Source organism: Lycorma delicatula, chromosome 2 (assembly GCF_047948215.1).
Source record: "Lycorma delicatula isolate Av1 chromosome 2, ASM4794821v1, whole genome shotgun sequence".
Lineage (NCBI taxonomy): Eukaryota > Metazoa > Arthropoda > Insecta > Hemiptera > Fulgoridae > Lycorma > Lycorma delicatula.
In genome coordinates this window covers 237,616,939-237,644,620 of record NC_134456.1, presented here as the reverse complement: position 1 = coordinate 237,644,620, position 27,682 = coordinate 237,616,939, and the positions used below count along the sequence as shown (strand labels likewise).

At 29.2% G+C, this 27,682-nt stretch overlaps 1 protein-coding gene and 1 long non-coding RNA gene across 5 annotated transcripts in view; one reads left to right on the top strand and one right to left on the bottom strand.

The window, feature by feature from the left end:
• The window catches only part of LOC142319777 (uncharacterized), a 180,695-nt gene that overhangs the window by 27,703 nt on the left and 125,310 nt on the right, over nucleotides 1–27,682 (top strand). The window contains exon 3 of the long non-coding RNA XR_012755270.1: nucleotides 7,266–7,337. This is a non-coding gene — a long non-coding RNA (uncharacterized LOC142319777). The remainder of the gene's footprint in view (nucleotides 1–7,265; nucleotides 7,338–27,682) is intronic.
• LOC142319776 (uncharacterized) overlaps nucleotides 56–27,682 on the bottom strand; it is a 53,607-nt gene continuing 25,980 nt past the window's right edge. For 3 of the 4 annotated variants that reach the window (XM_075357446.1, XM_075357448.1, XM_075357447.1), the window contains one exon: nucleotides 56–3,008. In XM_075357446.1, coding sequence (XP_075213561.1) covers nucleotides 1,270–2,982 — 1,713 coding nt within the window. In that variant the 5' untranslated portion in view covers nucleotides 2,983–3,008 and the 3' untranslated portion in view covers nucleotides 56–1,269. Of the gene's footprint in view, nucleotides 3,009–14,627; nucleotides 14,899–27,682 lie in introns of those variants that run through there. The other variant, XM_075357445.1, reaches the window with a different exon arrangement.

Below are 27,682 nucleotides of genomic sequence, written 5' to 3'. Positions count from 1 at the left end.
GTAATAATGATTTTTAATACTACTAGGTAATATAAATTATAAAAAATAAAACAAATAATATTTTAATAAAATTTATTTATATGAAAGCAATATTAATCTTATTGATAACATTGCATCAGTTCATTTATTTAAAATAATAATTAACAGTTATCAAGTCTTATTGTAGGACAAAACTACGAATAATACATATAACAATTTACAGTCTCTTGTTAAACATACAGTATGAATTACAATTGCATAATAATAAAAAAACTTCATAATAATAATAATAATACATATTGTAATTGCTGAATGTTATGATGACAATGATGTAAAAATATACATCATAAATATATAATGAATTTAATAGATATATCTAATGAGGCTATTTTACTTTGTAATTAACTACAAAATAAATCGTAATCAAAAATATAAAACGTATTATAAACATGTTAAATAATTAAAGAAAATGAATAATAATATTTGAGTAAGGTACATTACATTACATAACATTAATAGCATAAAACATAATTATTTACAACATATTTATTCACGTAGTATTTATATATTTATATATAATATATTCATATAGTACCTTTAATATAATAAAATAATCAGACCATTTAACAAATTTTAATTAATTAAAAAAATCATTTTTTTTGCAGGTGGGAATACAATAGTTTGGGATAATAGTAGTAGTAGAAGTAGTAGTAGTAGTAATAATAATAATAAAAATAATAATAAAAAAGTTAAATAATAAAAATATTGTCCATTGATCAATAACTAATATTAAATTTCACTTTTATAAAAACATACTGAGGTAGTGCATTGTAGTATTATTATAATAATAATAATAATAATAATAATAATAGTAATATTATTATTATAACTGTCTACATTCAAATATGATGCTGTTTATTACGCAGTGGCAGTGTTAAATTCAGGTATCACGCCTGATTTAGGAACAGTCAGTCATACACTCATGATAAACAGTATATAAATTCAAAGCTCCCCAACTAATACTTTGTTTTCATTACACAGTGATTATATACATATATATTGTTTTATTTTTTTAACCTGAGCACCTTTTTTGCTGTATAGTATGAGAACAAAGAATAATTTATTTCATAAATATAATGTCAAAATAAATTAGTCGATGAAGTTGACAAAATATTGCACAAATAATTATAATGAAGTAAAATGTATGCGGAGCATGATTGCAATAGTATTAATTTGAAGAATATGCTTTATCACAGCTGATTCAGTCTGTAGTTGGGCAGAAAAACCACCTTATGAAGCTTTTGCATAATGAATTACAGAACTGTACCTGACAGCAGTTATCTCGCTTTCCATTGATTGTATAATCCTGATTTTCCTTTTTCTCGGTGGAAGTCTTGACTGATCTCGAGGAATTGTTATCTCTACAGGGTCTGGAGAAGATGAAGGAACTGGACTGACTGGGTTGCTGCTTGGAGGTGTTAGAAGAGGTTCTTCTTCAGTCTTAGAATTTGAAATCGGTAAATTAATTAATACATGCTGTCCTTGGAGGTAGTCTGGAGGTGGTGCAAGTTGGTCATAATCGCATGGAGATGGGCGGCGTTGGATCGATGCTAGCGGATCAGGAATAATGTATACAGACGGTTCTGTTACAGTTAATGATGATGTATCGATAATGTGAATAGGACTTGAATTACTACTAGAAGATGTGATCGGTGAGGTAGATATTTCAGGTTGATGATGATGATGCATGTGCTGTCGTCTGTCTGTGTTCTCTTCTGACTTTGCAGCAGCGGCTGCAGCAGCCAAAAGAGCTGGATTTATGACAGAAGGGGAGGAAGATGACTGTGGCTGTGATGCGGCATTATTAATATTATTATTACTATTATTATTGAATCCATATGAATGAGAATATAAGTAATTACCCTCATTTCTTTTATAAAAAAGTTCTTTTATATTAGGATGAGGCTGAGGTTGAGGAGGTTCTTCCATTTTTGAATTTCCATTTCTGTTTCCAATGGATTCAGTCTCAGATTTATTTTCTTTATCACTAGTTGAAGAAGCACACGATAACTCTCCAGTATCGGGTGATCTTTCTTCATTTCGAACTACAACGCTTGCAGCTGGTTCTGAATGACTTTTGATGTGTCCTTCCATAGTCTTTTTTGATGTGAAAGTCTCGTTGCATATAGTACATTTATAAACCTTTTCGCCGTAATGCGCAACCTGATGGAGTTTTAGAACATGATTATAGCCAAAAGATTTGCCGCAAATGTCACAGGAATAAGGTTTCTCTCCGGTGTGGGTACGGTTATGAACCTTCAACTGTTTCGAGCACGTGAATCCCTTACCACAATTTTTGCAGACATACGGTTTTTCCCCGGTGTGAGTTCTCATATGTATAACCAACTGTCCACTCTGAATAAAGGTCTTTGAACAAATATTGCATTTATGCGGTCTCTCTCCTGTGTGTATTCTCATATGCCTATGTAGCTTGCCACTATGTTCAAAGGCGCGTTCACAAATGTCACATTTATATGGTCGCTCCTTTGTGTGGATGCGCCTATGTACACTGAGATTTTCTTTAACAGAAAATGATTTTTTGCAGTATTCACACTGATACGGCTTCTCACCTGTATGTGTCCGATAATGACGAGTCAACCTCGCCGGAACAGCAAACGTCTTGCCACAAAAATTACACTGATATGGATCTTCTCCTTCTTTTCCGTGCGATCGAAGATGATTTTGATAAGTATTCTTCTGATTAAATACTTTTTGACAGAATGAACACTGGAAAACCTTATTGTCAGCTGGACTCGTAGATGAATCTACTGCGGCCTCTTCGAATACTGGAAGATCTGGACTACAGACTACTCGTCTGACAGGAGCATCAGCCGGAGCAGATGCTGGAGGTGGTGGTGGTTGTGGAGCAAGCACTGGACTTAATATACAATCGGCACCAACTGGGAGATCTCTACCTTCACTAGCTGCTTCTGTAGTAAACATTTCGGACACTCGACTCCACAAACTATCTGGAAAAAAAATTCAGTTATAAAAATAGTGATTTGATAATTAAATTACAATAATATAGCAGTAAATAAAATGAGATGTTACGATAGACCAAGGTAAGGTTGGGAAATAAAATACAATTCAATTCATCACGATCAACTGTCAGTTCAAAAATGGCTTGAATAATCGAATAAGTAGTCTTAGTAAAATTTAAGATATATAGGAATAAAGTTAATCAATGAATTGCAGTTCGAGTTTAATACCTTGTTGACTAAGAATCATAGAAGTCAATGCTACTTATTAAATTTAAAAAAAAAAATTCAAGTCGTATATAAAAAATTGATAATATAAAAATGTATCAATAACAGAAGAAAACTAAGATCAATTCATTACTACGCTACATCAAAGAACACTATCAAGACATAATAAAATTTATTTCACCTGAATAAGCAAATAAAAAATATAATTATTTATTAATGAACAATATGATCATGTATGGCTCATGTGTATGATCAGCTGCATATGCTATTCAACATGCACTATTATTCCCTTGAAACAGTCATTATATACTTTATAGTTTCTTTTTTTTTCAGGAAAACAAGTCGTTTGAGCTAAAAAAATTTCAGCATGTTGCTTTTGGGTAATAACAAGTAAATACGCCAAAACTATAGTTACAACTTAGATGTATTTTTATAAAATATTTAATTTCATAGTGCAGTTAGTATTTGTTCACTAAACACCATGTTAAACCAAATTAGAATCCCATCCATCCCACCTACAGCAAACAGCCATAATCTTTTAACATGAATAGTTTTTTAAATTTTGTAATCCACTGTTTTTCTTAAAATCTGTTCATAAAAATTTCTGATCGTTAACACGTCTGTATCTGTATTTACTTATCCAAGAATCAGTTAAAAAAGATTTATATTGAGAACAGTTAACTGGAAAAGCAACTGTGCATTACATACACCTGTACACATGCACTGAGACATAATATTTACATATAAATATATATACTCAAATATAAATATGTACTCAGATTTTAATTCACATTTTTACTAGCTGTATAGCCATTATTATTTGTAAGATTTAAAAATCACTTCGCACAATATTTAATTGAAATGTCTTAAAAATTTAACTTTGTGATTTTGTAACTTTTAATTTGTAAAATTAAAAGAAAAATTCACCTTATCTTTTGGATTTGTTGTTGAAATTTCATTTTATTTCTTAACTATATGTTTTGAGACTGTAAGTACATCACAACATATATTTTCAAAACACATTAAAATAAATAATTGTACACTGTTATTGTCAACAATTATCTATGATCATGATGCTTTCATATGATGTGCTTTACCAGGGTACAACTGTGTTTTAATTTATTTAAAATGTTTTTTTATAATTTACTCTGATAGTGAGATTTATAACCTTAGACATAGATAATAAAACAAATTAAGTCCCGAGACAAGACAACAATAAAAGTAAATTTACATTTTTATTTATTTTTTTTATTATATAAATATTTAGATTTGTATTCCTTAAAATATATTAAAGAAATGGTGGCAAGATGTATTCTTAATGTTAACTAAAATTAAATTTTTCTAAAGGGGTAGCTTTCCACTGGCTCTTCCAATTTAGGGGTAACTTGGTTTTCAATTGAACATGATACTTTTTTTGGTAAGTTTTATTAAAGTTATTCGTTAAACTCTGGTTACATTTTGCCCACAAAAAAAATCTATGTCTAGCAGACTAATTTGTTCTAAATGACTTACAAAGGTATCGTGAAAAAGAATTTAAGATATAGTGATTAAGCATATGAACAATGTACTCCAAAACTAATTTTTTTAGGTAAGAAAAAAATTGAAAACATAAATTTAATTTTGTATTACCATACACTATTGTATATGTACAATTTTTGGGAACACCTATACTTTTTACACAAATAAAAAAATTACTACTTTTTTGAGGACAGAAAAAGTAAGGGTTTTCAAAAAGAAAAAAGATTACACATCTAAAAAGGAATGAATACAACCCTTATTTTTTATACCACTATTTCTTTTCATTGTCCTTTAAGGGGACATTTTAAAGAGGGGTGATTCTTTTTCTTATCTGCATTTTTTATTGTAATATCTCCTCAAGAAATTTAGTTTTAAATTGACATTTTCATTTTTAAACAATTGACTGTTAAATTTATGTAAATAAAAATATATCAAAATTTTATGACAGACAGACTCACACACACACACACACATGTATATATATTTAATCAAAATGAACATCTACTATTTTTAATCATCATCGATCTCACGAGTGATTCTATCCAAAGACAGGCATCACCGAGACCTTTTTTGCTACCTTTTTCTACATAGGGCTCCTCTTTTTTTTTTACACCTTTGCGTTTCCTTTTTTATATAAATCAGTCATCACCTATTTTCCCCTTCTTCTTTCCTCAGATATTGATTTTTTTTTTTTATAAACAAACAATGTTTTTCCATAAGCTCAACTGGAAACTTTCTAAATATTTTTCTTGTTATACTCTTTCTCAAAGTCCATGTTCCACAGTAATGTAATACTCTATTCCAAAGTTTTTCCAAAATACAAGCCTTTTTCTATAATACAGAAACCTTATTCTAGTTTCACATTTTTTTTGTTTGTTGTGTGTTCAGTTTTACAGAATATCAACATCCCTTTATTTACTTTGAAAATAATCCACACTACATGTAATAATACTGCCTCAATACCTTAAATCCTTAACTTTTGCAGATCTATCCTGATCAGATGTATCCCTCTCTTCCCCCTCCAACATTATCATTTATTTCCTTTATCTTTGATAAGTGTTATAGGAATTGTATCACTGTCGCCTTGGTTCCATCTATAACATAATTTTGGCAGTTTTTATGGAATATCCTCTTCTTGTAGATGTTCTTGTAGAATTGTACAAGAATTTATGTTTCATATCATCAAGGAGTGTACAAAATGCTGAATTAGCAGCTGGTTTTCTACCAGGTGAAGTCAAATTTTCCTAATATAATCAAATTTGTATCTGTCAATCTAATTAGCATTCATATAATCTTAAGTATTATTATTATTTTTTTTATTTATAATATATTTGATTTATAAAAGATTGAAATCGATTATCTTAATTTGCGTCTATTGCTTAGTACTAACTTGCATAAAGAACAATTGAACCGATTTTAATGGCGTTTGTTGTGTGATTACCTTTTCAATATTTCTTCACTGAAGTTATTCACAGTAATACTTTTAATATAATCAAAACCAATTTCAAAGTGAAATATTACTTTAATTACGCAGATGAGATTCCTTCAAGAGAAAAATATTTTTGTTTTTGAATAAATAAATTAAAATGAATAAAATTTGACAGAAAATTAAATTTTTTTTAAAGTAAATTAAAATCCATAAAGTTAATTTTTTTGTTTATTTAATCGTAGACAAGTGTTATCTTCCTGAAGAAAAATCCAAAAAAACTTTTCATAAAATATTAAAGTAAACAAAAATTTTAATTATTTTTATTTAAAACATAATTTAAAATTTTTTTGAGGGATCAGTACCACCTTTTACAGAAATTTTCTTTTTTTATTGATTCACTGAGAAAATATTTAATAATTTATTTAAAGCACTGTAAACATATGTTTTAATCTTATATATATATATATATATATATATATATATATATATATATATATATATATATATAAATGAATGTTTGTTCCATATGCATTCCTCTATACCATTCATCTGATTGCGATAAACTGTGTTGAGTTGTTGTGCGCACGCCTGTGAAGGGTTCTGAATTAGTTTGGACCCACTAGGTGGCGCTGGGGTTGAGATATTTTGAAAAATTTCATTTATGGTCTGATTTGGCTCACATTTAGAATATATATTAGTTACACGAAAATAAATATTTTGTGAAAAATGGAAATCGAGAGAAAGGTGGAAAAAGGGAAAGGTTAAATTTTGTGAAGTTCCATAATGTTCAGTTTTTTAATATTTTACTAAACTTTCATTTGAGTTCTTAATCTATATATATATATATATATATACTCAAATCTAGGAATAGTGAAGCATTGCCGGGTCAGTTAGTTACTTAATAAAAAGTATCTTTTTAAATTTGTAGAGGTGATTCCAAACTACCTTGCAAATAATGTTTTTATAAGTTTTCCTTAGCCATGAAAAATTGAATTTACTTAATTTACTATACTTATTAATAACAAGGTTACAACCCTATATAGAATAATAAAAACCGTTTGAAACTTTTTCAGCATTCATTTCTCCTCTGGTAATTAATAAGGATTTAAACCAGATGAATACTAGTTATTAATATTTTCTAAAAGGTAAGTGATTTAATTTTTTTTAAATATACTTTATAAAATAGAACTTAATAAAAAAAGATTTTTAAAATAATTTTGTAAGGTAACATTATAAATTCATACTAACCAAAACTGGCTTTTCAAAAAAAAAAGTGTTGAATTACTCACAAGAACAAGATGGCTTTTATATTCCATTTAGAGTTAAAAAATAAAAGAGTTGCAACCAGATTGGTTTTAAGAAACAATACAGAAGGGAAAGATGTACGTCCCAAGTATTACACAAAAAATACAATTTACCGTTCCTATTGACAAGAGAAAAATTTGGATGTGATATCTATTACAGTTTTGTTTAAAAATTTTAACTATTTTGTTCTGTATTCATGCCAGCAATTTTTAGATGATAAAAAAACTCAAATTACCAAATACGTAATAAAAAAAATTATCGTGAAATAGTAAAGTTGATAATTAAACAATAAGAATTTTACTCGATAAAAATTACAATATGCTGTAATGTAATACACTTCATTTATTCATAAAATGACTCCCTCCGTTCATAATTCATAAAAATTTATTAATAAATAGAAAAAATAAACCTTTTTTTTAATTCTACCTCTTCTTATTTACTCATAACTACTTTTGTTTATGTTATAACATAAAGGTAGTAATTTTATGATATAGTTTAACAAAAAATATTTCATATGCAGATTAAGTCAAAAGTATGGAAAGCCCTCAACAACTTTAAAACTGTTCCAGATAGAATACTGCTACTTTTAGCATAAGGTGTAAATCAACTAATGTTCCTTTTGATGAGAAATACAACTTCAACCGTTTGTACGATGTCTGTACACAAAAGGCAGCAGGATAAAGTCTAAATTTTGAAAAAATTACATTGATAATTTAAGGAACTGTTATCACAAATAAATAAGCTGATAAAAATTTGATTAAATGTATATTATCATGTTTTGTTAAGCATAACATTTGCTTACTTACATTTAATTTTAATAAATGTTTGAAATAACCTTCTTTTGTTGTTTGACAGTATACCAGTTGCAAAAAGGTGATACTGCATTATTCAGTGATATTTATGCTGATTATCAAATTTTATTTTGTAAATCATCGATATCTTGGGGCTTATTATGATAAAAACTACTTTTTAAGTGGCCTCATAGAAAGTAATACGATTGTGACAAGTCGGGTAATCTCATTGGCCATTCTATTTAACTTCTTCAACCGATTCATCTTCCAACAAAAAAATGTAGTATTTAAAATTTCACGCTTCTGAAGATAAAAATCAGACAGGGCCCTGTCTTATTGAAACTAAATGCTTTGGAAGTCAGGACCAACAATGTTTTGAATGTTTGGAACAATATTGTAGAGAACCAAAGCCACATATTTCACCGCGTTTAAATTTCTATAGATAAATATGGGCCCTGTCAATTGTCCACCAACAATACCTGCCCGCACATTTACTTTGGCTGGATACTGTGTATGTGCCTCACGATACTAGTGTGGATTAATATCAGTCCCATATAGACAATTATGGCGATTTACATTTCTATTTAAAAAAAATGTGGCCTCATCACTGAACATTATGTCGTTTAACAAATTAGGATTTGCACAAATACGATTCATCATAATTAAGCAGAACTTAAGTCTTCGATCATATTCATCTTCATTAAGTTCTTGCACCGGATGAATTTTGAAGGGTTTGAAATTTTCACTTTTTAATGTTTGAATCGCTGAACTTTGGCTAACGTTATGTTTGAGTTGAGAAGTAATGAGGATTCTCAATAAATTCTTGCATAATCTTTAATGATTTATGATTGTTTGTTGCAGATTTTGGCCTACCAGGTTTTCCCCTATTATTAATGCTCCTTGTTTCTTCAAATCGTTTGATGGTTTTTGACACATACCTTTTGAATTAGGGTTACGATTATTAATTGTTGCGTTGAACGATTCACAAACTTCATTATACATTGTAACTCTATCACCAAAGCCCCTTATCATTAAAAGGGTGACCCTCTCCTGTTCATTAAGTTACATGTTGACAGCAATGTTAGCAGATAGCACAGAAAACTCACCAGGTCGGTCTAGTGGTGAACACGTCTTCACAAATCAGCTGATTTGGGTGTCGAGAGTTCCAGCATTCAAGTTCTAATAAAAGCAGTTATTTTTATATTGATTTGAATACTAGATTGTGGGTACCGGTGTTCTTTGGTGGTCGGGTTTCAATTAACCACACATCTCACAAAAGGTCGACCTGAGACTGTACAAGATTACACTTCACTTACACTCATTCATATCATCCTCTTAAGTATTATCTGAAAGGTAATTACCGGAGACTAAACTGGAAAAAGGAAGGTAGCCCAAAAAATGATAATTCAGAAAAAACAATTGCAAAAAAGGTAAAAAAAGATGTAAATAACAAAAGCGGCTTACAAATGCAGTAAAGGTAGACAAGATTAATTAGCCAACCGATCGCAATAAATTCTCATAAAAATCTAACAGTGTAATAATGAAAACACTAAATGGAAATTACATCAATGAAGTAAGCTTCATATTTGCAACAATGGTAAGAGACCATTAATGATCAGCCGATCATAAATAAATAGTATTTTTTTTTATTTACTTGAACTGAAACAAAAAAATTTATTTTTACAGTAAATTTTAATTTAATTCAATTTAATTTTATTATTTGAACTTGGTGTTAGTGATTTTCAAAACCCATCCCATAATTTATCCAGCCGCCATCTTGAGTACAGTCATTGTACCAACTTTTTATTTATACCATTTTTCTTGTCGTAAAGAGACCTTTAAAATGATATAAACATAAATTGTGTTACTCCTTAAAATATTTGAGTTACAACTTCGGGTCCGCCTCCAAGAACGGTTGAAATTTTATTTCTCATCAAAAGGTACAGTAGTTGATTAATTCCTAATCCTAAAAGTTAAAGTATTCTATTTGGAACAGTTTTAAAGTTGTCGAGGGGTTTCCATACTTTTGAATCTCACCTGAATATTAATGGTATATCATGCTAAAAATTCACAGATTTACACAGTATTTTATTATTTATTAATGAAATCTTTGTAAAACTTTCTGATTTTTTTTGTTTCTTCCCCACAATGGTTTTTTAAGAATAACTATAACTCCTTAAGAAAATAACAGTCATTTTTTTTAGTAACCTACCTACATATTGACATTAAAAGTTAGGTGTAATAAGTTTTTAACAAAGCAATTGTTCTCGCTATTTTATTTAATTTCAAATTGACATTTTAAAATTATAAATTTTACATGTAAAAAACTTATAACAGTACTGTTATATTTATAATATAAGGCCCATTTATATAAGCGATAATAATTATAAATGTAATTTAACCAAACTTAACTTATGCTCGCTTCGCTCGCTAAACGTGACTAACGAGCGTAGATTAAGTTTATCAGATTGTAGTTATAATTTCTATGCAAGTGGTAACGATTATTTTCTTACGAGTTTAAATAGTTATTCGAAAAAAAACATTTTGGGGGAAAAGCAGAAAAGACCAAACTTTTATGCGTAGAATGCAATAACTCATAAAATAATACCATAAATTTTTTTTAACCTGTTTTAGTTATTAATTTTCGGATTTTTAAGCGTGCACCAAATTAAAAACAACTGTTAAAAATCGATTAAATAAAGTTTTCTTTTCTAGTACAGTATTTTCTGAAATAGATTTTATTAATCTACTTAAAAAGAAATTAATTTGCACGAGTTTATTTTTATTTAAAAAATGAATAGGTTTACAAAAAGTAATAATTTTGTTAAGCATGGCCCATCGGTATTAGTATATAATTATAGTTAATATATAAAAAAAAACAGCTTACCAACAAATGAATTTGACGCGTTCAAGCGCTTTCGGAATTAAATTCCATCTTCAGGAACTCACATTATTCGTCATATTTGTAACAATAATTAAAACTTCACATGTTAATTGTATAAAAGGTATGGGATTTGCGTAATTATCAGTTGGTCGTTGTATATTTTAAAATTATGTTAACGTAAACGTCCTTTCAATTTGGTGGTCTCAACTGTTGTGTATAATTACGCAAATATCACAACTTTCATACAATTAACAAGTAAAGTTTTAATTATTGTTACAAGTATGACGAATAATGTGAGTTTCTGTAGATGGAAATTAATTCCGAAAGCGCTTGAACGCGTCAAATTCATTTGTTGGTTAGCGGTTTTTTGTATATTAACTATAACTACAAAAAGTAATTCTCTATAAAAATAACCAATAATAAACAAAAAAAAAGTTAGAAAATAAATTTTGATAAAAATAAGTAAAGGAATGGATAAAAACATTTGTACCGTTTGTGTGCTAAGCCTCTTTATACTAAGTTTTCAATTAATTTTCTTGAATGTTCCAACGAAAATAATTTTATATTAGAATGACATCAGATTATATTGTTATTACCCTGTTAAAGTACAATACTAAGCAATGATGATGATGATGATAAAAAAAATTATAAAGCGTTTTTATAATTTTGTTTAAAATAATAAAACCACTTACGCCCTAGAAAAATGTATAATACAATTAACAGGTAAATTTCTTATATCAAATAAAAAAAGAATTATTATCGAAATCTGTCCGTTTGGTGAAAAGTAATATTATTTAAACAGGCCTACAAACAATTATATAATTTTAAAAAAATTTCCCGTTGAAAAACGTAAGTTTTGTATGAAAAGAATTGATTAAACAATATAATTTACTTTACGATATAGATAACATGGATATTTTGAACCACGTGTACAGTAATAAAAAAAAAAAAATACTAGAATTAATTGCTTATAATTAAAAAATTGAATAATAGCTAGAAAGAGAAAAACCTTATACAAAAAAAATAATTTGAACATTACGATGTGTAATAATTATAATATATTATTCTTTAAACAATAAAAGAAATATCGGTATAAAAATATATGGACAACGCAATTCCATTTTATTTTCATTTTTTAACAAAAATTCAATGTAAAGAAAAAAAATTCGGATGTGAACACCACACATGACTTCCTTGTACGATTAAATTACATTTACACATTTTTTTTTTTTTTTTTTTAATGAAAAGTACATAAAAATTTATTTCATTAATAACTAATTTTTATTGTTATTGAATTATTATTTATTGTAAAACATTTTTTTACAATCAGAGGTTGATAATTATTAATAAATCAATATATATAAATTTTAAAAAAAGTTAAAAAAAGAGATGAAATCGAACCGATGTGCCTTTTCCTTGTAAGATTCAAATATTTCGTTAATTAAAATTTTATTTGGCTATAACTCTGGAGCCAATGAAAATAAATACCGCTTATGATATATCGTTGAAAAGCTCTCAATGAGGGCTTAATACTGCAGTTAGGAAATGTTTGGATTTTGGGTTTTTTTTGGACACTTTTGGTTCAGTCGATTGCTATCAAAAGGGGAGGTGCACAATTAGATGTTACGACAATCCTAAATCCATAATTTCAACATCCTATGGTTAATCGTTTTTTAGTTATGCTAGATACATACGTAAGTACGTACAGACGTCACGCCGAAAGTAGTCAAAATGGATTCAGGGATTGTCAAAATGGATATTTCCGTTGAAATCTGAAAACCGAAATTTTTCGCGATCGCAATACTTTCCTGTACGAAGTAAAGGAAGTAATGTCATAAAATCGTTATAAAAATATGGCACCGATTTAATACGCTATTCTATGCATAATATTATAATTAAATAACGAAGATATGTGTATGTTTTTTTTTTAATTATTACGAACGACTAAGTTCATTTTTTCCAGTAATTTGGACTTTCAACATATACTGTATAATTCATTGCAGTTGAACTTTCAATAATTATTATTATAATAAGTTTGAGGTGCAGTTGATCTTAATACAGATTCATACAAAACAAGTACCAAGTTCGATAACTGGAAGAATGTTTTTTTATGGCTCTTATAAAAAAAAAAAAAAAAAAAAAAATTAAAAATACATTAAAATAATTTCCATTAATCATTCTTCCATAGCGGAGTGGTAATGTCTTCGGCTCTCATTCAGAATGTTCTTGGTTCGTAATCCGTTTAGTGTCGGGAATTTAATATTTTTCATGCTTTTGCTTTTAATAAGCAGTTTATAAAATACTCTATTACAAAATAGTCATTCTAATTAAATATAGTTTTTATTACAACTAAATTTACGCGCAATTAAATACTGTTACGGTTTTATTTTGTGTTTCTTGATATAATTATTTTATCTCATAAATAATTGAAATTACAAAAAATTATCATATAAAGCTTATTGAAGTGTGACGGCTGAAATTATAATGTATTTAAGTATATAAACGTATAAAATAATTTTGAAAGATAACAAAGCTTCCTACCGATTGAAAAGAAACCACAAATGTAGACTGTATATACAGTATGCCTAAGATTTGTGATAGTAGAAATATTTTTCTAAATTAAATTGTAAAATAAAATAAAATTAGTTGTAACATTTAAAATTCTTATAAATAAAATAATTTTTAAATAAAAAATTAACAATCGTTCGTAATTTTGATTTATGGTATGGTTTTTTTAAAAAAAAAAAGAAGTTACTATTCACTACTAATTGAAGATAACGCCTTTATTTTTACCCCGGCTTCTAAGCGATTGGAAGGAAGGAAATGAGTTGGATTATATAAGAGTACATAAATTTAAAAAATAACACCAAAGAATCAAAATTAATTTACATAAATCCTTTAATAGTTATTTAATTAATGAAATATAAATTTATATCAAAGAAACTAAAATCGCTTACATCAAATGAAAGTATTTTTTTTTTTTTTTTTTTTTTTTTAGATAAGTATAGCGGTTCAATCTTTCTTAGTATTTCTTTTTTTTTAAATAGGTTTACTTTTTCGTATAAAAAAAATGCTACCGTTTAAGATTCAGTTTTTTTATTATAGAAAAGTATAATAAGGTAAATACTGAAGGTTCCAAGTTCGATTCCTGATTTGATTTTGGCTTTCTTATTTGTAACGTATTCATTATTATTATTAATATTAATGTGTAAGTAAAATCATTTTACAGGCGTTACAAAACAAAAAACAAACAAACTTAAATCGTATTCACAAACATCGAACCCGGCGGCTTTCAGTTTCACCAGTCGGTGTCACCAACGATTAGAAAAAATTAAAATAAATCTCATTTAAAGACGCCGCATTACTTATTTACAGCCACCGACCGGCGAAATAGCAATTTGATAAAGTAACGATGCGTCTTCAAAGATTCAATAATTTTCAAAACTGATTCTTACCATTAGCAGGTTTATAATTAAGCCAAATATTTTTAATCCAATCTTTTTGTGTCTTATCCCAAAGATCTGACATGGCACAGCACTTAAGACGGTTGCGACCAACAGAACATAGAGACTGCACACGGATCACTGAATGGATAGAACATGGAGCGGGGCTTCTGGCTGGCAGCACGTGTCGCTGCTTAGCTCGATGCTGTGGTGGTGTTATTGGTATTATTGGTAGGTGGAGGGGTATGTGACGTCACAACAGCTCCACGTGCCGTAGACGAACCTCCTTTTGCGTAAGGTCAGTCATAGTAACCTGTTTATTTCTACACGATCTCGTCAACAATTCTAACAGTTACTACTTATCAGGTAACTAACAACAGCGATATTACCTACTACCTAGATACCAGTTGCATACCGAACCAAACCGCAACAACAAAAAAGGGGCGGGTTATCGCGGCATAATTCAACCCTAATTTCAATTTAATTCCACCGAAAATTAACCCATCTTATAAATATTTATTTCCTACAATATATATATTTATATTCATACTGTAATTTTAAAAAATGTCCGAAATTACTTCCGCGGTGCTTAAAATAACAAATCACTTTTTTTCTAAATAACTATATTTGTTTATGCTAATAAAAAAAAATTAAAAATCTAATTACGTTTGTAGTTAATTTACGAACCCTTTTATATATATATTGTATTTTTTAAATTATCAAATTAATTATTTAAACATGAAATATACATTCACTAACACCATCCTTTGATATATTTACAAAATGAGCATAACCATTAAATTTCAAAACTTAAGTAAACATTAAATAAAATTTACTATTTAATCTCTGCAATACGAGAATTTCTAAGTTTTATTTAATCGCAAAGGATTTTGATTATCTGATGAAATGTGTCGTCTGTAATTTGGACTATTCGTCATTTTATCAATATTTTTTTTAATAGTAATAATTACATTTTCAAAATTTGAGTAGGTAATATTTGAATTGCGTGAAAATTATATTAAATATTTGACTAAAAGATTGCAATTCTTTTTAAAGCAACTTTGTTGTTTTTTAGGTAGATTTCATAAGAAAACTACCTATTGTAATGGGTACCATGATTCGACTTCCGGAAAATTTCGACATAAATTCGCGTTTACATCTCCCAGACACCAAAATCACAGCCAGCTCAAAAGTCTGTCTCTCTCTCTCTCTATCTATATATATATTACACTTTCTTGTGGATACGATAACTGCCGTAATCTTCTGCCAATCACTTTCAAATTGTTCCCTAAAAATAACTCGACCCAAAATTTCGGGGGAGTTCGTTAACGGCCAAAATCGGACTATGAGGGTGAAAATGTGGTGGCTTTTTCGGAAAAATAAAATATCGTTATAACATTTTTATTAAGTAAAATATCGTATTCGGTTAAAGTTCCTACTATTTTATTTGGATAAAGTCCTAAAACCCATCTAAGTAAAGTTTATTGACATCGCCAACCATTGGCCCATTGGGTGGAAAAAAATGGGGTTTCGAAAACAAAAAAAAAAAAAACATATCTACCTTAACAGGCACAATATCGAATCGGTTTAAGGTGGTCGTTAGTCCTCTAAACCCTACCTAAAACTTTTGTAAACACTTTTGATATGACCAATCTTTACGGTAAGGGATGAACAAAATGTTGCTGGAATTGTAAGATGGGGCTAAACATGTGAAACTTTTTTCACGTGCAACCGTTGTCGTATTGAGTAAATTTGAAGTTTTTCTTAAGTTTAAGGTGGACATTTTTTTTATCCCCTACTTTGTACCGGCGAAATCTACCTCCACCTTCCGGCGCGACGAAAGAAATTTTTTTTTGTTAGGTTCGCAGTATTTTTTGAAATAATTAAAAACATATGACTAATATTTTTTCTTCTGTTCTCTAAATGCCGATTCATTAATTAATGAATTTGTATCCGTTTAAATATTATGATCGTTATTAAGAATTTTAGGGTCAACCTTGAAAAGACTAGCGTTCCCAAACTTTCAGTGCGGCGTAATAAAATATCTAGTTTTTATTTTTTAGCGTAATACAATATATTAAAAATAAATAAATCTATATGATGATGATAACAATATCTGTCGGTATAAATAAATAGGAAATAAAAACATCCTATCGGTAAAAAGAAAATACGATAGAAATAAAAATGTACGGCCCTCTTACAAACCGCCTTGATTTCTATGTAGTAACTTTTCTCTTGCAGAGCTAACAAAAGGCAAAAAGAGCGCATGCGCAAAGAGTGAGGCATTGGTTTCCTGTACTCTCTGTACGGGAAACCGATGCCAATGCCTCCACGTGGAGTAAACGCGATCACCGACCTGGCCAACTCGGCAGGCAGTGGGGCCGCGGACGCTTGCACTGACCCTTCTCTCGGTACGCCTGCAGCGTGCGCAAGCTGCCATGCTGTTTCCCTCTCGCTGCATACAACGAATGCTTGCAATACTATTATATTATTATTATTAATAATAATACGCATTATTTTAAATTCAAACGATAATTATCTATCAACATTAAATATATTAAGAAATAATACGACAAAAAGCCGAGTTTTATTCGAAAAGAACGCGATAATAAAATTTTTTACTTCATTATAAAATTAAACAAATTTAATTAAGATAAAATCGATTAATTTTTTTTATTATCGTGGTTTGCGATTAAAATTTCTAAAATTAGCAAAATTTGATTTACTTTTCAAGTGAGTCACGGTAATAAAAAAACAAGATGGCCGCCATATCGTTTTAGGCCTACTTTTTGCATTAAGTCTGTTGTTTGTCGTCGGATTTTTACGGCTAAGGTGTCGTTTTGTTCACAAAAAAATGCTTCATAATTTTTATAATATAACACGATATGATAAATCTAATAATTCCTACGATATTTAAGATTGAAAAATCGAAAGGAATGCTGTTTTGAAATTTGTCAACGAAGTGTATCGTTATTTATTTATTTTTTCTATTAAAAAATGTTAGTGTAAAATAAAATATAAAATTTTATTGCGTTATCTCCAACCGTTGTTGAAAAATATATTTTGTTTTTTATTAAAACAAAAAAAAATTAATAAAATACGCATTAAGCGTTAAACAAACATAGTAAATTATTATTAATCTCATTTTATTTCATAAACCTAACTGCTTTATTTGGTATATTTATATTTCTTTGACTAATATTTTATTAACGAATGAAATAGAAAAATATAACGTTCCGATTTAGTCGGCTATATCTGTAACGTTAGTATTCGTAATAAGGAATAACTGTAAATAGATGAACTTATTTATTTGCTCCAGAAACAAATCACTGTCGCCCAATTTCTTGATGTTAGATGCATTTTGTAGCGAATGAAAAATCCTAATCCTAAAGATTCAAAACCAGAATTTATCGGATGAAAGACAGAGACGCTTTATTACAATTTATAAAAATTATTCATCAAGTTTACTTGACATTAGTTTTTCTGTTATCTAAAAAAAAGTATGTAAATGTGTTTAACAAGTTAAATAGAGCGATACGAAAACCGCTTGCTTTATAATAATGTTTTTGTTTTTTAATATATAATTAATTTTTATTAAGGTGGCTAAGTTTTAAATATTTTATCGGGTTATTTATTTTTTTATAAAAATAACTGTTTTTAAAAATTGATTTTGCCATTTTATAAACAACAGGTAGACCTACCGTTTAAACTAAAAAAAAATATTTTAATATTTCACTTATATCTCAATATATTATCTACATGCAAACAAATTTTAAAAATATATATATTTTTTTAATCTTGTAAATTACAAGATTTTTAAATTACTTCATTTTTAATATCTCTCATTTTAGTAGTATAAATAAAGTATTTCAAATAATAAATAAATATAAAAAATTAACGTATACTTTTTTCTGTTAATGAAAAATTCATTTCGTTGCTCATTGAAATTATTTCATTCCATTAATGTAATACTTTCGCAGAAATTTAATATAATTTTTTTTTAAGATAGTAAAATTTGTTAGAAAAGCTTTTTACATTACTGCCCAAAAAGGTCTGTAATGTATTTAGGGTGTATGTATGTTTGTTCCATTGTAGCAGTTCAACGGCTGAACCGATTTATATGTATGGTCACGTGTTTGGAATCCTTAACGTTACCTGGAGTGTGTGTATATGTATATTTTATATATAATATATAGCTTGTGTATATATAATATATAGCTAAGGAGCGTGTGGGTGACAATTTTATATACGATTTTTTTAATTATTCTTTTTTATTTAATTATAATTATTATATATTAGTAATTATCCTATATTAAAGAGCAATGTTTATCACCCGCGTACGCGCTCAGAAGTTTTCGATTTCAACCGCTAGGTGGCGATTCTATTTTTTTTTGTAGTTTTTTTTTTTTGTTGGCAGACGTGTTTTTTAATTTTTACCAGATTTAAAACTTATTTTAACAAAAATGGTTTCTATTTAAATCTGTGTAAAACTATTTAATATTTATCCACTTTGTACGTTTACAGAGGACTTCCAACGAGTACAAATAATACAAACAGTTGTCCGGTATATAATTTAACACTGCCGTCGTAAATATATTATAAACTAACTAGTTAGCTGATTTTCATCACCGTTTTAATATGAATTATATTTCGTAAAAATATGGTTTCAGGAAATATTGATGTTTGCATCACTTTACATACATCACCAAAGAAAAAAATAATCGATTAATATATATATATATATATAGTAAACATTTCTCCGTTGACCTCAGTAGCGAAGAGGTAACCTTTCATCGGGAACGTACGGGATATTAATAAAGTTTATGCTTGGAATGTTTTTTCATCCGCAACAAAATTCATTCATTTTACATTATATAAAGTAGATAAATTAAAAAAAAAAATGAGAGAGTATATAACTCTAATCGGAGATAAATTTAATTACAACCGGTTAAGAGTTGAAATAAATAAATTTCTGGTATGTTTTTGTTCATGACGGTCTTGGCAGGCAATGATACTAATTATCAATCTAAATGCCACTGATGGTGGTTGCAAAAACTGTTGAAAATATTCTGAAGTTGTTAAAAATACAAATAAAAAAAATGTATTTTCCAATTTGTTCGGTTTCTCATAAAAAAGTTAAAATTTTAAATTACATAATTCAAATAAAATTGTTTCCTTAAGATTTATTTAATTAGCATCTATCTATATTGAGGCGTATTATATGTAATTTCAGCACAAATGACATGTACGCATGGATTGTTCTCAAATTATGCACGTACTAGAATGACATTTGGCAGAATGAGGTAAAATTGAGGTAAGCCTTGAACAGTCGTTAATTATCTAATTATCTTATCTAAATTTATATTCACAGGCATTTTAGAAACAGTTTATCACTAAAAAGAAGTTGTTAAATGTGAGTAATGGTATTATTAACGTATGTGTACATTGTATGTGATTTTTTATGTCAACAATTTATTTACGTCAACAATTAATAATCAAGTAATCGAACTAAATATTTTAAACAAACTGTGTTGTCAGGATCATTATATCTTATAAATTATTTACGCTTAAAACAAACCAATTGTAGAGCCGATCTGAAAGATTCTTTTATTTTACTTTCCCGACTAGGTAGCGATATAGCTGTAGAAGGAAAAGTATGGTAATCGGGCCAATTTGGACATATGCGGTTTTCACCGGATTTTTTCATCCGTAAAAAACCGGATGGAAATTTTCCGAATATTAATGTTCGTATGTACGTGTGTGTATGTGTGTTTTCGGTGTTGGCCTCTAAATCACCTTATATCTACAGAGCTACTCAATCGACTTTGACCAAACTTGGTCAGATTACTTTTATATATGGGGCATTTGATGACATTAAATTTTCAAATTAAAAGGTCAACGGGGTGAGTCTGTAGAGCAAGACCACCCTGATTAACTCCAGTTTTCGCCTAATTAAGGTCATATTTTTCTTAGGCGCATCTGTTAAAAAAAATATATTTGCAAAATCGCATCCCCAGCCCAAAAAATGCTGTTGTAATCGTCTGATATGTTGTGACGTCACAGGTGAGCGGTAGAATTAAATAAACGAATAATATTTAAAGTGTAAAAAAGTAACTCGTTCCGTACCTGGTACGTTAAGCCTCGCGGCTGCACCAGTCTACCGACCGAACACGCGAAATTCGTTCTATGTAAGTTGTGAAATTACATTAGTTTAGTTAGTCGCCGTTAGTAGCGCCATACCCGCCCGAATTAAACGATACATTGAATTAAATAAACGACAAAATATTGTATTTAAATAAAATGATAAATATTTTAAATTAAGTTGTGTGTGTAAGTCGTGCATCAGAACAACCCACAGCTGTAGCTGATGCACAACTGCGGGTCAACTTTTTTTTATTACCGCTCATAGTTTTAAATATGAATTTATCCGCTAACTTTATAATTACGTAAATTATAAAACAACGAAATGTTTGTTGTAATAAGTACTACAGCGTAACTTTTCGAAAATTAATTTTTTTAATTACATTTTTTATCGCAGATTTATTTTCGCACAGATTTCTCTACTTGTTTTTATGTAATAAAATTTAATTAAAACCGCAATTTATCGATACAAAAAAATATATAATTACGCTGATTGCAGTAAAAATATAAATACTACAAATATATAATTTCAAGTATAGAAAACATCATGTAATCGTTAGAAATAAAACTTGAAAAAAAATTTTTTTATCAAAGAGAAGACACCAACAGCTTTGATGTCTTCTTTCTTTGATTATTCCGTGGAGATTAATAGCGTATTAATAGTAAAGTAATTAAATGTAACATAAAGCCGGCCTGCGTGGCGCGATTGGTAGTGTCTCGGCCTTTCACCCGGAGATCCTGGGTTCGAATCCCGGTCAGGCATGGCATTTTTTCATACTCTACATTTTCCATATCCCACGCACAGACTTTTCAAGCTTATTGTGGTGATAAAAAAAAAAAAAAAAAAAAATTTATGCAGTTTAACTGCATAAATTGGATAGTATACTATTGCAATATATTGCAGGGGTTAATCATAATAATATTCCTGTAAATAATAATTGAAATGGACCCGATATTATTTGAGAATAGTTTATATTTCATTATTGAGTATCAATTAAATCGGAGAATAAAGTAATTATTTTAAAGTAAATGAATATTGCATATATATATATATATATATATATATATATATATACGTTTAAATAAATATAAATGTCAAGAACTTGACAACCAGTGATAAAGATTACTTTTATCTTTAGGAAATGCATTAAGCTTTTAAATATCAATTATGATTTATAACAAACATTAAAATTTTTTTTTTTTCATTATTATTATTATATATACTATTATACTTTAACCAATACCCAGTCCAGAGTGAAATTCAGAGGTGAACTCTCTCAACCCTTCTACATAAAAACTGGATTGAGGCAAGGAGACGGCCTCTCACCACTCCTTTTTAACTGCGCCCTCGAATTTGTCATGAGAAAATGGTATGAAATAAATCCCAAAAATATAAAAACGGGTACTAAGAAAAACTCCATCACATTAAATCGCCTAGGATTTGCAGATGACCTCGCTCTTTTAGCAAATAATATTCAAGAAGCCAAAACACAAATCATGAGCCTTCAAAACCTAGCACAAAAGATAGGGCTTCATATCTCTTTCGAAAAAAACTGAACTGATGGCCATAGATCCTCTGGTAATAGAGCGCATTACGGTAAACAATCAGAAAATTAAAATAGTAAAACGATTTAAATATCTAGGGGAAATAATAACTTATAATTTAAATGAAAAAGTGACATGGCAAAACAGGACAAATAAAATGATTAAATCCCAAAAATTAACTCGGTCAACATATAACAAAAAATGCCTTTCTGCTAAAACAAAACTTAAACATTATAAAACTGTAGTACAGCCAGAAGTCACCTACGGAAGCGAGACCCTTTTCAAAATCACTCAGAAAAACCGAATTGAAAAAATTCTGAAAATAGAGAGGAGAATTGGCAGAACGTGTATCGATAAAAAACACCAAAAAGAAGGCCGATGGTGGATTGTGCCAAATGAGGTGGTGTATCGAGAAATAGAGCCTGTTACTGATACTATGCGGAAAAAAAGAATCTCTTTCTTCGGTCATCTCATAAGGACACCGCAAACAAGACCGTCAAGAAATATCATTGAAAAGCTCTGGTTCCAAAAGCTAGAAGTAGGATGGATCAAAGAAATTAGAGAAGATATGAAAGAATTGGGAATTTCCCTGACCGACCTACAGAATAAAACTGGAAAAATTACAAAGCTAAAAGATAAAAGCATTAGATTTAAACAAAAGACAGACAAACGACAAAATACAACGAAGAGGGTGTTTACGGATGAAGAAAAGAAAGCAAGATCTGAACGGATGAAGAAATACTGGGCAGCTCGAAAGAGTAAAATAACACGCTTTTCTCAGATAAGATCCAACTAAAATTGACTTAAGTGGTCCCATGTTGGCCGTAAAAGCATAATAATAATAATAATAATATACTATTATAAAAAGAGTTTGTTCGGGAAAAAACTACACGATCAATCGCAACCAAATTTTTATCTATGTTTCTTGGCATATATGAGAAGGTTTTAGAGAGATATATTTCATCTCCAAAAGAAAAAAAAACCCGGTTGATGACAAATTTTTAACGAAAATTGCATTAATGAAGAATAGTGAACTGTGAGTATCACTGTGTGAGCCGAGTTTGAATCGAATGACTATGAATATCTAAAAAACAATTTCTAAATTTTTTGAAAATCCGAGTTTCAAGGGTTAAAATGAACGTTTGAATCTTTTTCGAAACCCTGTTATTTTTTTACTTTCTCGGTATGAAATAAAGAATCAACCTGGTTTTAGGTGAGCGCAATCTTCGTATCAATAAACCAGTTTCTAGATTTTTGAAATTCGATACTGAAAGGGGATGAAGAAAGAAAAAAAAATTTTGAACGATTGTAAATTTTCGCAATCCCGAGTATAGTAAACGAGATATTCAGCAGATTTGGGCTTGCAAATACTCTTCAGATAAATATTTAAAAGCCATTTTTGTTTTTTTTAAGAAGTGCAAAGGAATACTGCGCTGTGGCTCAATAATCATAGCCACTGTCACCGTTACTGTAAGTGTGACAGGTTGCACTTGACTAATAAACATAAAATAAAATGATTGACCGCTACGGAAAACGCAAGTAATCATATAGCGCGGCGAAGCTGCGACGGGAAGCTAGTTAAATATATATCGTTTTAGATTTCTTCAAAAAATAAATTCAAAGCTTACGTACATTAATTCACGTACGTAAATTCAGCTTACGTGCGTAAATTCAAAGCGAACTGGAAATTTTATAACGTAGGAATAATGTTGACTGTCTGAGGTTTGTACTCGGAATCCTTCGGATAAAAGTGTAAGAGACGTTATCACTCTGCTTCATAGGTCGGCTATTAGTATGATTTTGAATAACGGTACTCTCAGAGCTTAAAAAACCGAAATTAACTGTTAATCTGGGTGCTTTTTTTAAAGAATCCAATCATCAGACTTATAAAGATTCAATTTTAATATTTACAAACGTTCAACGAAATTCTTTTTTTCTGCAACAGAAGTTTGCTTAGTTTTATTTTAATTTAATTAGATAATACTTCCAAAGGTGTTAAAAATCTTTAGGCAAGGATCTTTTTCTTCCTATGCATTCTACCCTTTACTCGGTCGGCTCCTTATTACTCTGTATAAAGGAAAGGCGATTTATTGTAGCAAATATTTGAGCGAATTAGTACGCGAGGCGTGTTTTTAAAGTAAGGTCGATTTTGAATTTCTCGCCTATACGTCGCCTCGTATACGCGATGTAAACAGAGATTGCTTGCGTAACTCTGTTATTTCAATCGATAGTCGGCTGTCGGAAACGACAATTTAGTTATTTGATATTCGTACATTTATAATTGGTGATCCCGCCGATTATGAAGTTCGAGAAGTAATTCGATTCTTAATGGTAAAAAACATTTCTGCGGCTAAAATTCACGGGCAATATTATGAAAGACGGTTCATTTCAAGAAGGGAAAACGTACGTTCAAGAACGTCAGAGGCCGGCCGACTAAAACGGATGATCGAATGAAAAAATTCGAGAAAATCTTCTTTACCGTCTTTGACGTTTTAGACTGTTTGATTTATGAAATTTTGACTGAAAAATTGTACCGTAAAAAACGGGTGCCGAAGATGTTAACCGATACAAGAAAAAGCTTTCGCTGCAGCGCATGAACCTTTGCCGCGATAAAAAAATGAAGCTACGAGATTTTTGATCGATCGTTACCGAAGATGAAACCTGAATTTCTTATTTGAAGATCGATACAAAGCGTCAGTCGATGCGATCGCACATTCAGTAACTCCTACATAGAAGAGGTTCAAACAAGAACGGTCGGTAAAGAAGCTTATTGCTCTTCAGGACAAAACGGGCGTCTTGCTTTTCGAATTTAGCGACCAAGGAACTGCTGAGAATGCCGCTACGAATTTGGAAACGTTAAAAATCTTAGAAGAGCTTTAATGACGTGGGATATTATCCCTCGGGATTTAGGTTTTGCATGACGAATTGTTAAATGGCGTTACGGCGTGGTTTAAATTCCCTGGCGGTAGAATTTCTTGAAGAGGGAATGAAGAAGGTAACGAACGGTTATGAAAAACGTGTAGAAGTTGAACGAATCTATGTAGAAAAGTAATAAACAGATATAGTTTTTTTGCGTAAAAGTTGTTCGTATTTTTCATTTTTCTATTATTTCAAAACGGGCCTTACAGTTGATCAGTAATTAATTAATTACAGTTGATTTCCCGAGAGATATGAACGGAACGGATGCCAAAGTTTGATTTTATTATTTTATTTAGGCTTAAAAAAAGAAATCGCCATTTGCAAGAAACATAACTTGAATTTTGATAAAAATAAAGGTATTTGTATTAAATCGATTTTCCGCAGCTTATACGACTGTATCTATAAATTACATGTAAAATTAAAAATATTTTATGCGATTTAATTATCATCGAAACTGAAGAGTCATTTTAATCGATTAAAATAATATGAGAAAGACATGTATAACAATATTATATAAAAGTGACTCCTAAAAAGTTTTATTGGAAACTGTTTCGTAGTAGAAATCGAAGCGCGTGTTTAAAACACGGAAATAAAAATGCCGGACACGTTTTTTTACAACAGTTAATATTCGGTGGAATTTGTTAACTATAAAAAAAATCCTTCCTGTTTGTATTTGTAGGAGTTCCATTCTCTGTCCTAATAAAGACTTCTGTTTACCGTCATTCAACGGGTAATATAAATAACTCGGAAAAGAATATTTAGTTCGCATTAAAGTAATATAAGTAATCGTATAATATATTTTAAGGGGGAAAACGAGTTAATGCAGGGAAAACGAGTTAATGCATAAGTAATAAAATTAAAACAAAAAAAAAATTCAGATTAAGAACATAAAGAGGATACTATCGAGCATGAGATAAGGCTCTCTAAAATATGCGAATTTGTATTGTTGTTTCTCCCCACCCCCGACCGTATAATTTCATTAGATTTTTCTAGAAAAAAATGTAATAAAATCGCCGATCTCTTTAGGATAGTGGGAGCATCTCGGTCATTTAATCCGGAAGGTCCTGGATTCAAACTCCGTCAAGTTTGGGAGGAAAGAATAAAAATGGGGCTACCAGAACTTTATTAAAAAAAAAAAAAAAACAATCATCCAAGAAAACAGTTTATTTGGCGAAGTGGTAGGTTTAAAAATAAATTGATAAGCATAATAAAAAAAATTCATTACCAAATCTCGCTTCGTATTCTTTATTGTGCAACGTTGGCATCTGAAGAAAAAAACCTAAAGTTTTATTTCAGCGTTGTTTGAAGAAAAAGAAAAAAGAGAACTTCTTTTTAATAATAGGATATAGAATGCGATACTCATTGTAATCTAATCTATTGCAACTAACGTGACCTTGAGCGTTGCAGTCGATATGTATGAAGTACGATATAAATTATAAAAGTTGCGTTGTGGTTGATGATTAAATATTGCATGCGCACTATCAAACTGACCTAGGAGACGGTAATCTACGTAGTTCATAACAAGTATTAATTCAAACTCCGTATTCATCTTTCATGACAAATTTTCTACGTACAGTTTCTCATTTTATAATCTAATACTCGTATAATAAATTAATTTATTTTTAACTTAATAAAAAAACAATTAAAATTTAAATAATGTATAATATAATTTAAGATTTGTTCCTTACATTCCAAATTAAATTACATTTATAGCCAATTACACGGCTGTGTTTTTATTTGATTAGAGAACAAATGAAAAATAGTTACTCTAAAACTCCCATCTTTTATATTTCCGTATTAAAAACGTTACGTGTAAAAAATATTAAACAAAGATTTTTTGTAGTAGTAAAAAAAATTCAAAAAAAAAACAACTAACAGTTTTTTAGATCTTAATTTAGCACCGAATTTAAAAAGCTGAAATTTAAAAAAATTGAAAGAAATTTTTTTTTTTTTTGATAGTAGATATTTCAATGAATAGTTTTTATTTTATTTATATTTTATAGACAAATATAGTAATATTGAATAAAATCCGTTAACAAAAAATAAAAGAATACAAAAAACATTGACCTTGATAAGAAAAGGGTTTACTAGAAACGACATAAAGATTTATTAACGACATGAACTAAGCTCTTTTTGTAGTGCGAGAGAATGTATCATTATTATTATTTTTATTCAGTTTTGAAATTTCCCATGCAAATATTTTGAATATCAAAATGAAATCGGTCTACATATCGTTATGCTATAATTATTATCAAACACAACTGCAAAAAAATGAAAAATATTTTTAAATTGTCTATAACAAATAACAACCCTTTTTTTTAACTTAAAAAATCTTTACTAAAGTTTTTTTTTGTCTCCGGGACCACCATTAGATATTGCTTCATAGATAACTGCAATTTTGTAACGTGTAAAAATGCCACGGCTGACCGGGATTCGAACTCGGGACCTCCGGATGAATTACT